At 44.5% G+C, this 12,010-nt stretch overlaps 1 protein-coding gene across 2 annotated transcripts in view; it reads right to left on the bottom strand.

Annotated features, from left to right (window-relative positions):
• Positions 1-2,863: 2,863 nt before the first annotated feature.
• Positions 2,864-12,010, bottom strand: part of PPME1 (protein phosphatase methylesterase 1) — a 71,560-nt gene continuing 62,413 nt past the window's right edge. For both annotated transcript variants that reach the window (XM_046686053.1, XM_046686054.1), the window contains exons 10-14: positions 10,462-10,591; positions 9,541-9,585; positions 6,095-6,159; positions 5,425-5,492; positions 2,864-4,086 (exon numbers count right to left, since the gene is read on the bottom strand). In XM_046686053.1, the coding sequence (XP_046542009.1) occupies positions 4,068-4,086; positions 5,425-5,492; positions 6,095-6,159; positions 9,541-9,585; positions 10,462-10,591 (327 nt within the window). In that variant the 3' untranslated portion in view covers positions 2,864-4,067. The remainder of the gene's footprint in view (positions 4,087-5,424; positions 5,493-6,094; positions 6,160-9,540; positions 9,586-10,461; positions 10,592-12,010) is intronic.

The following is a 12,010-nucleotide window of genomic DNA, read 5'->3' as shown; positions in this document are numbered from 1 at the left end:
TTTCTAGACTAGGAGCTCATTTGAAGGGCCTCATTATTTATTTATCTCTGTCTCCAAAGGCCATTGGAAGCTTGGCACAGAATAGGTGCTCGGGTTTGCTTAATCATAAGTAATTAAATGTCCATAACAGCAGGTCTAGAAGAGGTAACACCAAGAAGTGATGCCCAGCTCCCCTCATGCCTTTGTCTGAGTCCTCTCAATCTCAAGATCCTCCCTCCACTGTTAGATCTGTTTCTACCCCCAAAATTGCCTACCTTCCTCTTTCAGGAAGTTCTCTTTAGATACTCTTTAGTGTGTGAGTGACAGAATGGTCTTTGGTTTGACCCAAACATGCTCCTTCTGGATCTGCAGCAATCCTTCACTTGAAGGGTCTGGGGGTCTCCTTTATTCCCTTCCTGAGTTCAGAGTGCTGATCTGTAGGCTTCACAAGGACACTGTCATGACCAATACACAGTAGGTGCTCATGAGATATCTGCTGTGTGAACGCAGGAATGGTCCCTTCTCAGCTGGAAAGTGGTGGAGACGCTGCCACCTCTTAGCCATGGCTGTGGGCAAGTCATCTCACATCTCTGAACTTGTTTCCTTGCCTTTATTTTTAAAAAATTTTTTTGTGAGGAAGATTGGCCCTGAGCTAACATCTGTTGCCAATCTTCCTCTTTTTGCTTGAGGAAGATTGTCGCAGAGCTAAAACCAGTGCCAATCTTCCCGTTTTGTATGTGGGACACTGCTACAACATGGCTTGATGAGCAGTGTGTAGGTCTGCAACCAGGATCTGAACCCACGAACCCTGGGCCACTGAAGCAGAGCATGCAAATTTAACCACACCACTGGGCTGGCCCACTTTGCCTTTAAATTGGGAATAAGAATGCCTAAACTTTACAAGGATGCAAAGAATAAACGAGATGGAAGTGACTAGCACAGGACCTAACATAAAGCTCAACGAACATTTCATTCACTCTGTCTCCATCCATCAGGTCTGAAAAAGCCTCATTTTCCTGGTCATCATCCTCTTGCTCTTTTAAGTCAGTATCTGGACCAAAATTACCTCTGCCCAGGATCCCCTGTATCGTCCAGGAGGCTGCGTGAAGAGGAAACAAGCTAGGTTTGAATCTTGACATGGTCACTTCTGACCTATACGAATTTGAACCTGTCTGCCTACCTATAAAAGGAACATAACATCACTTAGCTCATAGGGTTGCTGTGAGGATTAAATGAGATGTGTGTAAAGTGAATTAGATGATGCTCAAAATTGGATGACTACTGAGCCAGCCCTGATGGCCTAGTGGTTAAAGTTTGGCACACTACACTTCAGTGGCCTTGGTTTGGTTCCTGGGCGCAGAACCACACCACTCGTCTGTCAGTAGAAACGCTGTGGTGGCAGCTCACATAGAACTAGAATGACTTACAACTATATACAACTATGTACTGGGGCTTTGGGGAGGAAAAGAAAAAAAAGAGGAAGGTTGGCAACAGACGTTAGCTCAGGGTGAATCTTTTTCAGAAAAAAAGAAATTGATGACTATTATGATTTGCCTGGTGAACTAAAGTGGCTGATGTGTGTCCCTGAAAACCACACATGTGAACATGCTGCCCCCCTGTGGACAGAGGCCATACAGCCCAGCAAAGGAACTCCCAAAGGGCTTGGTGGGAGAAATCAGATTACACACAAGGCATTTTTCTTTTCTGCATTGGCAGTTCATGCTATACCCTGAAGTATTTAGTGAAAATCTAAACTAGAACTTCTCAGAATTAATGTGCTTGTTATAATGCAGATCAGTTCTAATTCAATAGGTCTGGGGTGGGGATAAAAATCTTTAACAAGCTTCCAGATGATACTGATGCTACTAGCCCACGGACCACTCTGAGTAAAGAATGTCTTCAGTATAATATGGGAGTGACATGACAGGAACTATTTATTAAATGCCTACCCTGTGCAAGATACTGAGTCAGTAAACCTATACTAACTTAGGTAGTCCTCAAGACTCTGTGGGGTAGGTACTAATGATCTCCATCTTCAGATGAGGAAACTGTAGCACAAAGAGAGGAAGTACATAGCTATCTCATACAGCCAGTAAGGGGTGGGCCTTGGGTTCTAATTTAGGCAGCCTGGCTCAAAAGCCTACTGGGAAGAAGACTCCAAGAGTGTATAGAGGATGACCAATGGAGGGGCTGTGGCAGAGAACCAGCAAGGGGACTGAAGTGATCTAGCAAGATGAGTGCTGAGGTAGGGCAGGAGCTAAGGGCTAGAAAAGAGGATACACAGAAAAGAGAATGGACAGGGTTTGGTGGTAGACTGGATATGGGTATGGGTGTAAGAGAGGGAGCCATCTAGGGAGCTCTGGCTGTCTGGTTTGGATAACTGGAGAGATGGTGGTACCTTCTGCTTACTGAGCTAGGAAATGCAGAAAGAAGAACAAGATTTAGGGGGAAGGTGAGTTTAGATTTAGGAATGGGCAATATGAGTGGCTTGGTCTTCTGGAAGAGATATGAGGAAGTAGATGGACTCAAGTGTCTAGAGCTCAGATGATGTGCCTTGTGGACATTTGGGTGTTGGCAGATGTGAAGCCGTGAGTGTCTAAGGTCATGTGGACAGTGCACAGACTGTCTTGTTCTGGACCAAAATCGACACTGCAAATAATTGAAAGAGACGAGACTGGAACCCAGGTCTCTCTTGGCTGCAGTGGAGGCTGGCTCTGTCCATTCCACTGGGCATTCTGGATCTGGGCAGCAGATAGAGCATAAGATGCTGATGGGCTGCAGGAAAGGGGTTTCTGGAGCTCTATGATGACTAAATCCAACGAACTGTCCCCTGTCCCCAGATCAGCAGAAGTAAGGACAACTCCATAGAGAAAGACCAGATCAATAAAGGTTGGGAGATATTTATTTTCTTTAAACAAGGTCATAAATAACAAAGAAACAAAGTAGGTCCCAGACTCCGGACCATGCAGCAGGACAGGGAGAGGAAGTTGTTGGGTGGAAAGGTAGAGGGGGCTACGCATCACCTAAGACAGTCACAGAAAAGATGGGCTGCAGGAGACTGCTCCACCCTGCCCTTGGAAATGGCGTGCCTGGGCAGCAGGGGGAGGCCGCAGAGCTGTGATGAGGCAGCTGGAAGAGGGCAAAGAGTAAGGATGTTGGGCTGTACTGTTCCTATGAAGAGTGACATGGAAACCACAAATGGTGAAGATAAGCTGTGGGTCTAGAAGAGGCAAGCAGGCCCTCTGCACACCTCCAGGGACCACTTATGAAAATGGTTAAATCTGATTCTTAAAAACAACTCCACAGGCTTCAGCCTGTGGCTTTGTGCATGGGCTGTATTTAACCTGGGTTGCTCTGTGGCAGGTGAGGGCTCAACAGGCCCCTGGAGCAGCCTGGCCTCAGCCCAGGGCAGGTGCCCAGACATGTGGGAGTGGGACAGTGGGCTCTCCCCAGATGGGAGGCCATGTGCTTGGACTGGCTAGGCCTGATTCTCAGGCTGGTTTCTTGTGATGCTATCACCACCCCTCCCTGTACCTAAGGGTGGGATCCTGGCCTCTCTGGGTCTTCCAAGCCTGGAATAGTAAGACTGGGATAAAAAGGTACCTGACTGGTGTTTTATTTGAAAGGGAAAAATAAGGACCACCCTATATGCATGGTCCATCCTGTGAGGTAGGGCAGGACCATGCCAAGAACAATCTCAAGGAATGGAAGTCCCTGAGCCTGGGGAGACACGGGAACCCAGGTGCATTGCCTAATGCCAGGAATAGGGGCCCAGGGTGGCAGTTCTGATGGAGGCTTCACCCTAGGCAAGGCAGGGAGAACAGGCAGGGACTACTCCTAAACAAGGAAGGAGTGAGGGCTGAGGAGCCTTGGACAAGGGAGGCTGACATTGGTCAAAGGCCCTGGAAAACAGTGCTTTTGGCAGGAATACACAGAAGGGTTTGCACATCTGGGGATGCCCGTCTACAGGGAGCCGGTGTCACATGGTCGGGCGGGATGGTGAGGAGGAGACAGCGGCATCACAGTGGCCTCTGGTGCGATGTATTTACAACAGAGCTCAATGTTGAGGGGGGATGGATAGCAGGTCACTAACAGCCAGGAAACACACTGTGAAGAATGAAAAGAGAAGGGAAAACAAATGTGACCATCACAAGCCTTCCCTCCACTTACCCTGTCTCCTCTAGGAAGCCTTCCCTAATGACCAGCGAGGCCCTTACAAATCTGTCCCCCCTCCCCACAGCCCCAGCCAGGGCTCGACACAGGGTCTGCTCTCAGTGTACTACTGATTTGACGAAGCCTCCAAATAATCCAGGGGCCCCAAATTTGCTTATTAAGAAAAATTAGGTCCTCACTATTGATTCCTGGGATCCACCAATGGTCAGTTGCTTGAGGGGTGGTATGACTCGCTCGTGTGACTAACTGTACCAAGCTCCTGTCATCATTTCCAATGCCTACGCTGCCCTGACACCCTCACCTCTCAGGCCCTGGCATTCAGAGTTCTCTAATGCAGAAGCTATGTCTTTTTTCTTCAACATTTCTTCTTCTTCAAACTGCCTGGGGGTAGGGAACACGTTCTCCTGGACCCTCACTAAAATCAGCTAAGAGACTTTCCAACTGGGAGGCAAGACTCTTCATCAAGCTTCTGGGCTCTCTGAAGATCAGGGGCCTTCTGCAGCAAAGACTAGGAGCTCGCTGAGGTAGAGCCAGGACTGCGTCGTGTGGGTCACTAGGCCTCTCTTCCTCCTCAACAAAGAGCCCAGCTGTGTCTCCCTAATCAGATGAAAAGCTTCCTAGGATGAAAGGCATCCTTTTCCCTCTAGACCAGTGTTTCTCAACTGGGAGTGATTTTGCCTCCCTTGAGACATTTGGTAAAATCTAGAGACATTTTTTCTTGTCACAATTGTGTGTGTCGGGGGGGGTGCTACTGGCTTCTAGTGCATAGAGGCCAGGGATGTTGTTAAACATCTTACAATGTACATGACAATCCCCCACCACAAAGGATTACCTGCCCCAAATGTCAATAGTGCTGAGGTTGGAAACCCTGCTCTGGATCTCTACGCAGCCTCTATGGCCTGCCCAGCATTCCCCAGCAGCAGGGCAGGAGAAGGCATACAGAACTTCTCTAAGAGCCTGGAAAAAGACTCATTCCACCCCAGCCTCCCCAGAGAAGGGGCACCTCAAGAAGGAGTACATATCACAGTGGGGGGTGGGGTACTAGACCCAATTTACTCTCAGCTCAGCAACAACCCACTGGATCAAAGCACATAGAACAAGCAACCACAGCTTTATAGAAACACACATGCTGGGCTCCCTGTTGAGGAGGAAGAAAGGCATGGTGACGCAAACCAGGCAGGGGTAAGGCAGACATATTTACAACCTTGCAAATATCTTTTTGTTGGAGCTAGCCAGCATTGCTGGGCTCCTTAAACCTTTGTACTTCCTTACCACTGGAATCCACCGATGGGCTCTGCAAACCTGTGTCGGATCAGGAAAGTGGCAACGGCTTCAGCTACCTGGAAAAGGAAGAGATATTCCAGGCCATATGAAGGTTAGCAATGGAGCTCAGCCTTGGAGGTCCTGTGGGCTTTTGTTGGAAGGTTAGGCTCTACAGTGGACTCATGGGTCCTATAAGGTTGGGGTGCTTGAAATCAAACAGACCTGGGTCCTGGCAGAGCTAGGAGACTCCTCCCTACCATCCTTGCCAGGAATGTTCCCAGAGAAGTTAAGAGGAATGATGTGAAGGCTTATTTATCCCCTTAGAGTTATAAAACATCTTTTTCCTACAGGAGAAATGCATATTAACTCCTAATACGACTGTAGTTCAGGGAGCAGTTTCTATCCCAATTAGCCCTTTTTCTATCTTAACCATAGATCTTAACCACAGGGCCCTGGGATGAAATAGCAGGGTGCCAGTGGTTCCTCAGCCCATACACGGAAAGCTGAGGCCATAGGCAGCTGCCGGGGAAAGGTTTAGGAACTGGTGGAGTTGCATCTATGTAGGCCCCACAGCAGCTGCTGCACGAAACACAGGCTGACTCAGGCTTGTTCTATCTTCTGTGAGATCCAAGGTTATTCTCACAGTTGTCCTTTTACAGTCATCAAGTACGAGACTCACCTTGTCTGGAGCATCCTCATGGACTGCATGGCCACACTGGGGTAGGACCTGCATCTGGAACTTCCCTGGAGAGGAAACAAACCCAGGTGACCTCAGGGACTAAAAGTGCCCTCTCCTTACCACCTCATAGGTCATTCCAGGAGCCCTGGTCCTCCTCCTCATTCCCCTCACCCATTGCACCAATACTCCGGACCCAATTACCAAGCCTTTGTGGAGGATGCTAATATTTGTAACTGTAACCTTGGGCAAATCATTTTCCCTTCACCTTTTCCTTCTGCAACTATTTAGTGTGCATTTACTTTGGGCCAGACACATAGGAAGAAAAAGTTCCTGTTTTCAGGGGATTTAAGTCTAGTGGGGGACCAAAACACAAAACCCAACATTTTAATGCAGCATGTAGTTCCTATGATAAAACTGAGTGCATGGAACTGGAAGAACATAGGAAAGAGAGCTTTGTAATCAAACAGGGATCCAAGAAGGCTTCCTACACAGAAAAAAGAGGCTACACAAAGGGAAGGAGGACAAAATCGTATTTGTTCCTGGAAATAAAAAGTCTGGCGTGATGCTCATGAGAGTTAACAATGAAGCTGGAGAGGTAAGCAAGGACCATACCACTAAGGGTTTTGTAAGCTATGCTAAGGATTTTGAATTTATTATTACAATAATAAGTTACCATGTGGAACACTGTAAGCTCACAACTATTGTAATAGCTGTTAAGAGTGAACAGAGACGACTGATAAAGCAAGATCCCTAAGCAGACTAAAGGACAGGGGACCCAGAGCTCTCATAGGTAGAGAAAGCAGACTCTCAGAGGCTCAGGGTCTCCATTTACAAAAGAAGGAAGTAAGCTCTGGAAGTCCTTCTGGTCATCACAACCATGATTCTTACCCGAGTTACCCGGTGCTTTATAAATTTTTCAAAATACTCTTCTATCCTTTTTTAAAGTTGATTCTCAAATCAACCCTATAAAATTAAGCAGGACAAATATTCAAATTCTTTTCTGAGATGATGAAAATTGAGGCCATGATTAGTGAAGTGATTTGTCCAAGGCCACTTAGTTAATTAGTAGAGGAACTAAGACCATTCCATTCACTAAGGCCCGGCTTATGCTCTTCCTCTTGCAGTAAGCTGCCCCTGGGTGCTCCAGCTGTCCCCTCTCACTTGTGTCTCTTAATATACTACTGTTAGTGCATTTGGATCCAAACACAGAGCAGCTTGTGCCCTTCTTGTTTATATTTTATATGGCCCTGGTGCTTGCCTCCCCAGGAGTGTGTCATTTCCATAAGAACAGGGGCTAGTATCATTACTGGCTCTATGTCCCCACTAGGGCCCAACACAGGGCTAGACATTGAGTAAGTGCTTAGCAAAAGTCTTGGATGAATGAATGAATGAGCAAATGACCTGATAAAACTTACAACTCCAACCACCTTGGGCTTGATGACTAGGGATGCATTTTTTGTTCCTCTTTGGAAGAGTGGGTATAAGGAGTCAGGAGGACTCACACATACTAACAACACGGTGCCTGTACGCATAAAATAACATGATCACGGGTAATCTTCACAATCATGCTATGAGGTGGGCATACTTCCAAACCCTCCCTTCTCATCTTACAGGTGAAGAACCTTAGGTTCAGAGAGCCTAAATTATTCACACAAGTTGTACCATGAATGAGTGGTGGGTTTCTAGGATTCTATAACTAATTCAGCTGCTTGAAACAGTGCTCTGAAGGCTGTGGTTTAGAATCTATGCTGCCTTAGCCACTTCCCTTTGTTTTATGGGATGTCCCTCATCTCAGCCATTTATTCTCTATACTCATGGGATGCTTTGAAAGAGAAGATAGTCTTGGCATAATCCTTGCCGGGGAAACAGGAGGACATCTAATGAGGAATTGTGAGTGCTTTATGGACATAATGAAGCCGTCATTTGTCAAACTCTTACTTCACCCAAATTTTCTTATTTAAACCTCACACAACTGTATTAAGATATATCATTATCTCCATTTATAGATGAAGAAACTCATTAAAGAAGTCAGTAATTCACTCAGGCCACAAAACTAGTAACAGTGATTCAAACCCAGGCATGTCTGATTCCAAAGCTGGTGATCAACACTGGTTCCAAACGCTAATCCAGTCCAGATCAACTGCTTTCAGACAGTATCAGGGCCATGTCTGATTCTTCTGTCTGGCCAGCATCAAGCATAGGTTTTGCACAGAAGGAGTGCTTAGGACAGGTTTGCTTGAATTAAATTTAAGGAAAGGTGTCTAAGCTCAGAATTACCAACATCAGTGCCATAAAAATCACACAGTCCCAACCCATGGTTCTGCTCCAGGCCTCAGGACACTGTGTAGGTGGAGAAATGGAAGGATATGAAGGTCTGGGGCCAGGTTTGATAAATCATTCAGGAGTCTCCGAACAACTATAGCGAGGGAATACAACCCCTTTCTCTGTGGAGAGCTTGAGGACAGTTACAAGAACAGTCTGAGGGACCCATAAAACACCCAAGTAGAGAGATTTGCCAGGTTTGATACATGAGCCAGGTCTGGAGCACAGGAGAGAGGTATGAGTCAGATGTTCAGCTCTGGGAGTTATCAGGGTATAAATAAGAGCCATGAGATTGTCCAGGGGGAGTAAGCAGAAAAGAAGGAAGGTCAAGAAAAGAATCTGCTTAAGCCTGAAACCTCGGCCTTCAAGTTTTCCTTAACTCCAAAGGTGCCAATGCCTATTGACTTCACCTTCACCAAGCCTTTCATCCATACTAAAGCAAGAGCCTCCAGGACATTGGTCCCACTGGTTCCACTGTCATCTGGCCAACATACCTGAACCTGAGCACAAAAGGTCACTTTCCTCCTCATTACACCTCATGATCCCTGTGAGGCTGAGAAAACTACAGCTAAGGCAGGTCAAGAAACTTGCCCAGGGTCAAAAATTAGTAGGAAAAAAGTAGTACTCAAAACCAATTCTCCCAACCTCAGAGAACTTGCCTTTACCACCTCACCATGCTGTCTTCTAAACAGAGTTTACACCTTTTTGTATCTGGATTATCTTGGACCTTTCCTTTTCCTAAGAATTCTAACAATAATAAAAATACTGATCAGTATTCAGAGTTTCTTCTTTCACAATGTTATATACCTATAGAATACTTTATAGTTTATAATGCCCTTTTCAAAGACATTGCCTCATTGTAATCCTTACAATTCTGAGACGTAGGTAGTAGTATAATTCTCACTTTTAGATAGGGGAAAAAAATCAAAGCTCAGAAAGGGAAATACTTGCCCATAATCATATAGCAGATCAGGAGCAGAGGTGGATACCAAATTTGGGTCTAACTCTGAAGCACATGCTCTCTCCTTGCACCTCACAATCTGAGACAGTTAATTTCTACATGACTCTGGCCCTTTCTCTGCCCTCAGAGAAGGACCTAGGGACATAATATCTTGATGACTTACCTTGCATTTGGCCAATAGTCAGATCTTTATCCAATCTATCAACACCTAGAACAAAATAAGAGAATCCGTAAGTAGCTTATTAGAAAAGGCCATGTGAAATTGGTTTTGCTGTTCAAGTATGAAGTAAAAATTGTTACAAAGTTGTAAACATGATGATATTCTCAATTCATGTTAATGCTAATCTTAATTATCTGAGGGTACATTCTCACCATACAAAGCTCAGACTGAGGTTCCCCTGTAATCATTTTGCTTCTTTAAACTGGTTTCTGAAAACAGGATTTTGCTTTTCAAATTTCCATTATACTCAAATATTCTTACACCACTCTAGAAAGACTTGGGCTTGACAGGGGCCAGGCCAAATTAGGCCATCCCAGGTGGATGCTTTGTGCTTAGTTAGGTGTAGGGCTTTGGCGGGGAGAGGAGAAAGGGCACAGATGAGTGAGGATGGTACTTCACTTTCACTTTGGAAGTCACTATCCATTTGGTGAGTGGTTTTAACAAGGACATATTCAGAATGACAATATTCCTGCACTGCTACAGACTGAACTGCGTCCCCCCCAAATTCATATGATCTACAATGTGACCATATTTGGAGATATGGAAGTAATTAAGGTTAAATGAAGAAATAATTAAGGTTAAATGGGGTCATAAGGATAGGGCCTTCATATGACAGGATTAGTGTCCTTATAAGAATAAACACCAGAGAGCTTGTCCTCGCTCTCTCTGCCATGTAAGGACACAGTGAGAAGGAGGTTGTCTGCAAGCCAGTAAGAAAGCTCTCACCAGAACTCGACCATGCTGGTACCCTGATCTCAGACATCCAGCCTCCAGAACTGTGAGAAAATAAATTTGTTGTTTAAGCCACCCAGTCTATGGTATTGTATTATGGCAGCCCGAGCTAATACATACATATACACTTACCAGCCAAGAGCAGCAATTTAGGAATGGGACAACTAAGAAAGAGATTGGATAAGCCTCGGAACCAGCCATCCCAGTATTTTTCTGTTTTTGCCAGTTCAATTCTCCAAGTGTACGGATGGTCTTTCTTGGTCTGGAGAAATAAGAGCAAGTTCTGAGTCTCAGAGGGCAACCCCTGGAGGAACAGGATAAAAACTAGGTCTCTGGGAAAAAGAAAGGGAAGGAAACTAGCACTTGTTAAAGGCCTAGTATGTCCCAGACATTTTAATATACATGTAATCCTTATAACAGCCTTGTGGTATAGGTGATAGTTGTAAATACCATGTTTAGAAAATCAGAAGTTTACTTTTTTGTTTTCCTAAATCCCCAGTAACAGTTGCATATTCTAGCTGTGAGTGCCTCTGGTTGTGCTCTGTGGGACACCGCCTCAGAATGGCTTGATGAGCGGCGCCATGTCCACACTCAGGATCCCAACTGGTGAAACCCTGGGCCACCGAAGCGGAGCGTGGGAACTTGACTACTCGGCCATAGGGCCGGCCCCAGAAGTTTACTTCTTCTTTTTTCCTATTTTTTTTTAATTGAGGTATATTAGTTTATAACATTATATGAATTTCAGGTGTACATTCATTATATTTCAATTTCTGTGTTGACTACTACTTTTTACTTCTATTAGTTTCAATGAACTTAGGAAACTTTGCTATGATCATGAAGCTAGTAAATAGTAGAGCCAAGAATGAGCTTCTCTTATACCCATTTGGCAAAAAGAACATATCACCAAAAGGATAATTAACAAAAAATACATTGCAGTATGAGAAAAATGCTTACGATATAATATTAAGTGAAAGATGTAGAGTACAACGTGTTATCTGAGCTAGGATTACTACTGAAAAATGCGGTATACTTTGGGAAAGAATTCGAAGGGAAAACTGAAAATATGTTGATATGCTGACAGAGCATTTTTTCATATATTTTGATTCATGATAATGATATAGTATTCCTGCAATAGTAATTTAAAAAAGGAAATTTAACACAAATATGACAAAATGTCAATATCTGTTAAATCTCGATATAAAGTAGTTAGGCACAGAGTATGCACTCATCTCACACAAGCTGAACAAATAAATGATTCTCTATACTTTTCTGCATCATTGAAAATTTGAAGTATAATAACTGGAATAAATAAATGGGATACCATATCACCCACCGTATGAAAATCTAGACGTAAACATCAGATAGCAACATAGTGTATTAAAGACCACTGGATGGTTAAGATGTCCACACTACCCAAAGCGTTCTGCAGATTCAACACAATCCCTATCAAAATCCCAATGGCAGTTTTTTTTTAATTGAGGTCATAATAGTTTACAACATTGTGAAATTTCAGTTGTACATTATTATTTGTCAGTCACCATACAAATGTGCCCCTTCACCCCTTGTTGAGGTCATAATAGTTTACAACATTGTGAAATTTCAGTTGTACATTATTATTTGTTAGTCACCATACAAACGTGCCCCTTCACCCCTTGTGCTCACCCCGCAACCCACTTCCCCA

This window comes from Equus quagga, chromosome 14 (assembly GCF_021613505.1).
Source record: "Equus quagga isolate Etosha38 chromosome 14, UCLA_HA_Equagga_1.0, whole genome shotgun sequence".
Classification (NCBI taxonomy): Eukaryota; Metazoa; Chordata; class Mammalia; order Perissodactyla; family Equidae; genus Equus; species Equus quagga.
Note: the sequence above shows the minus strand (reverse complement) of the source record. Positions and strands in the feature narration are given on the sequence as shown.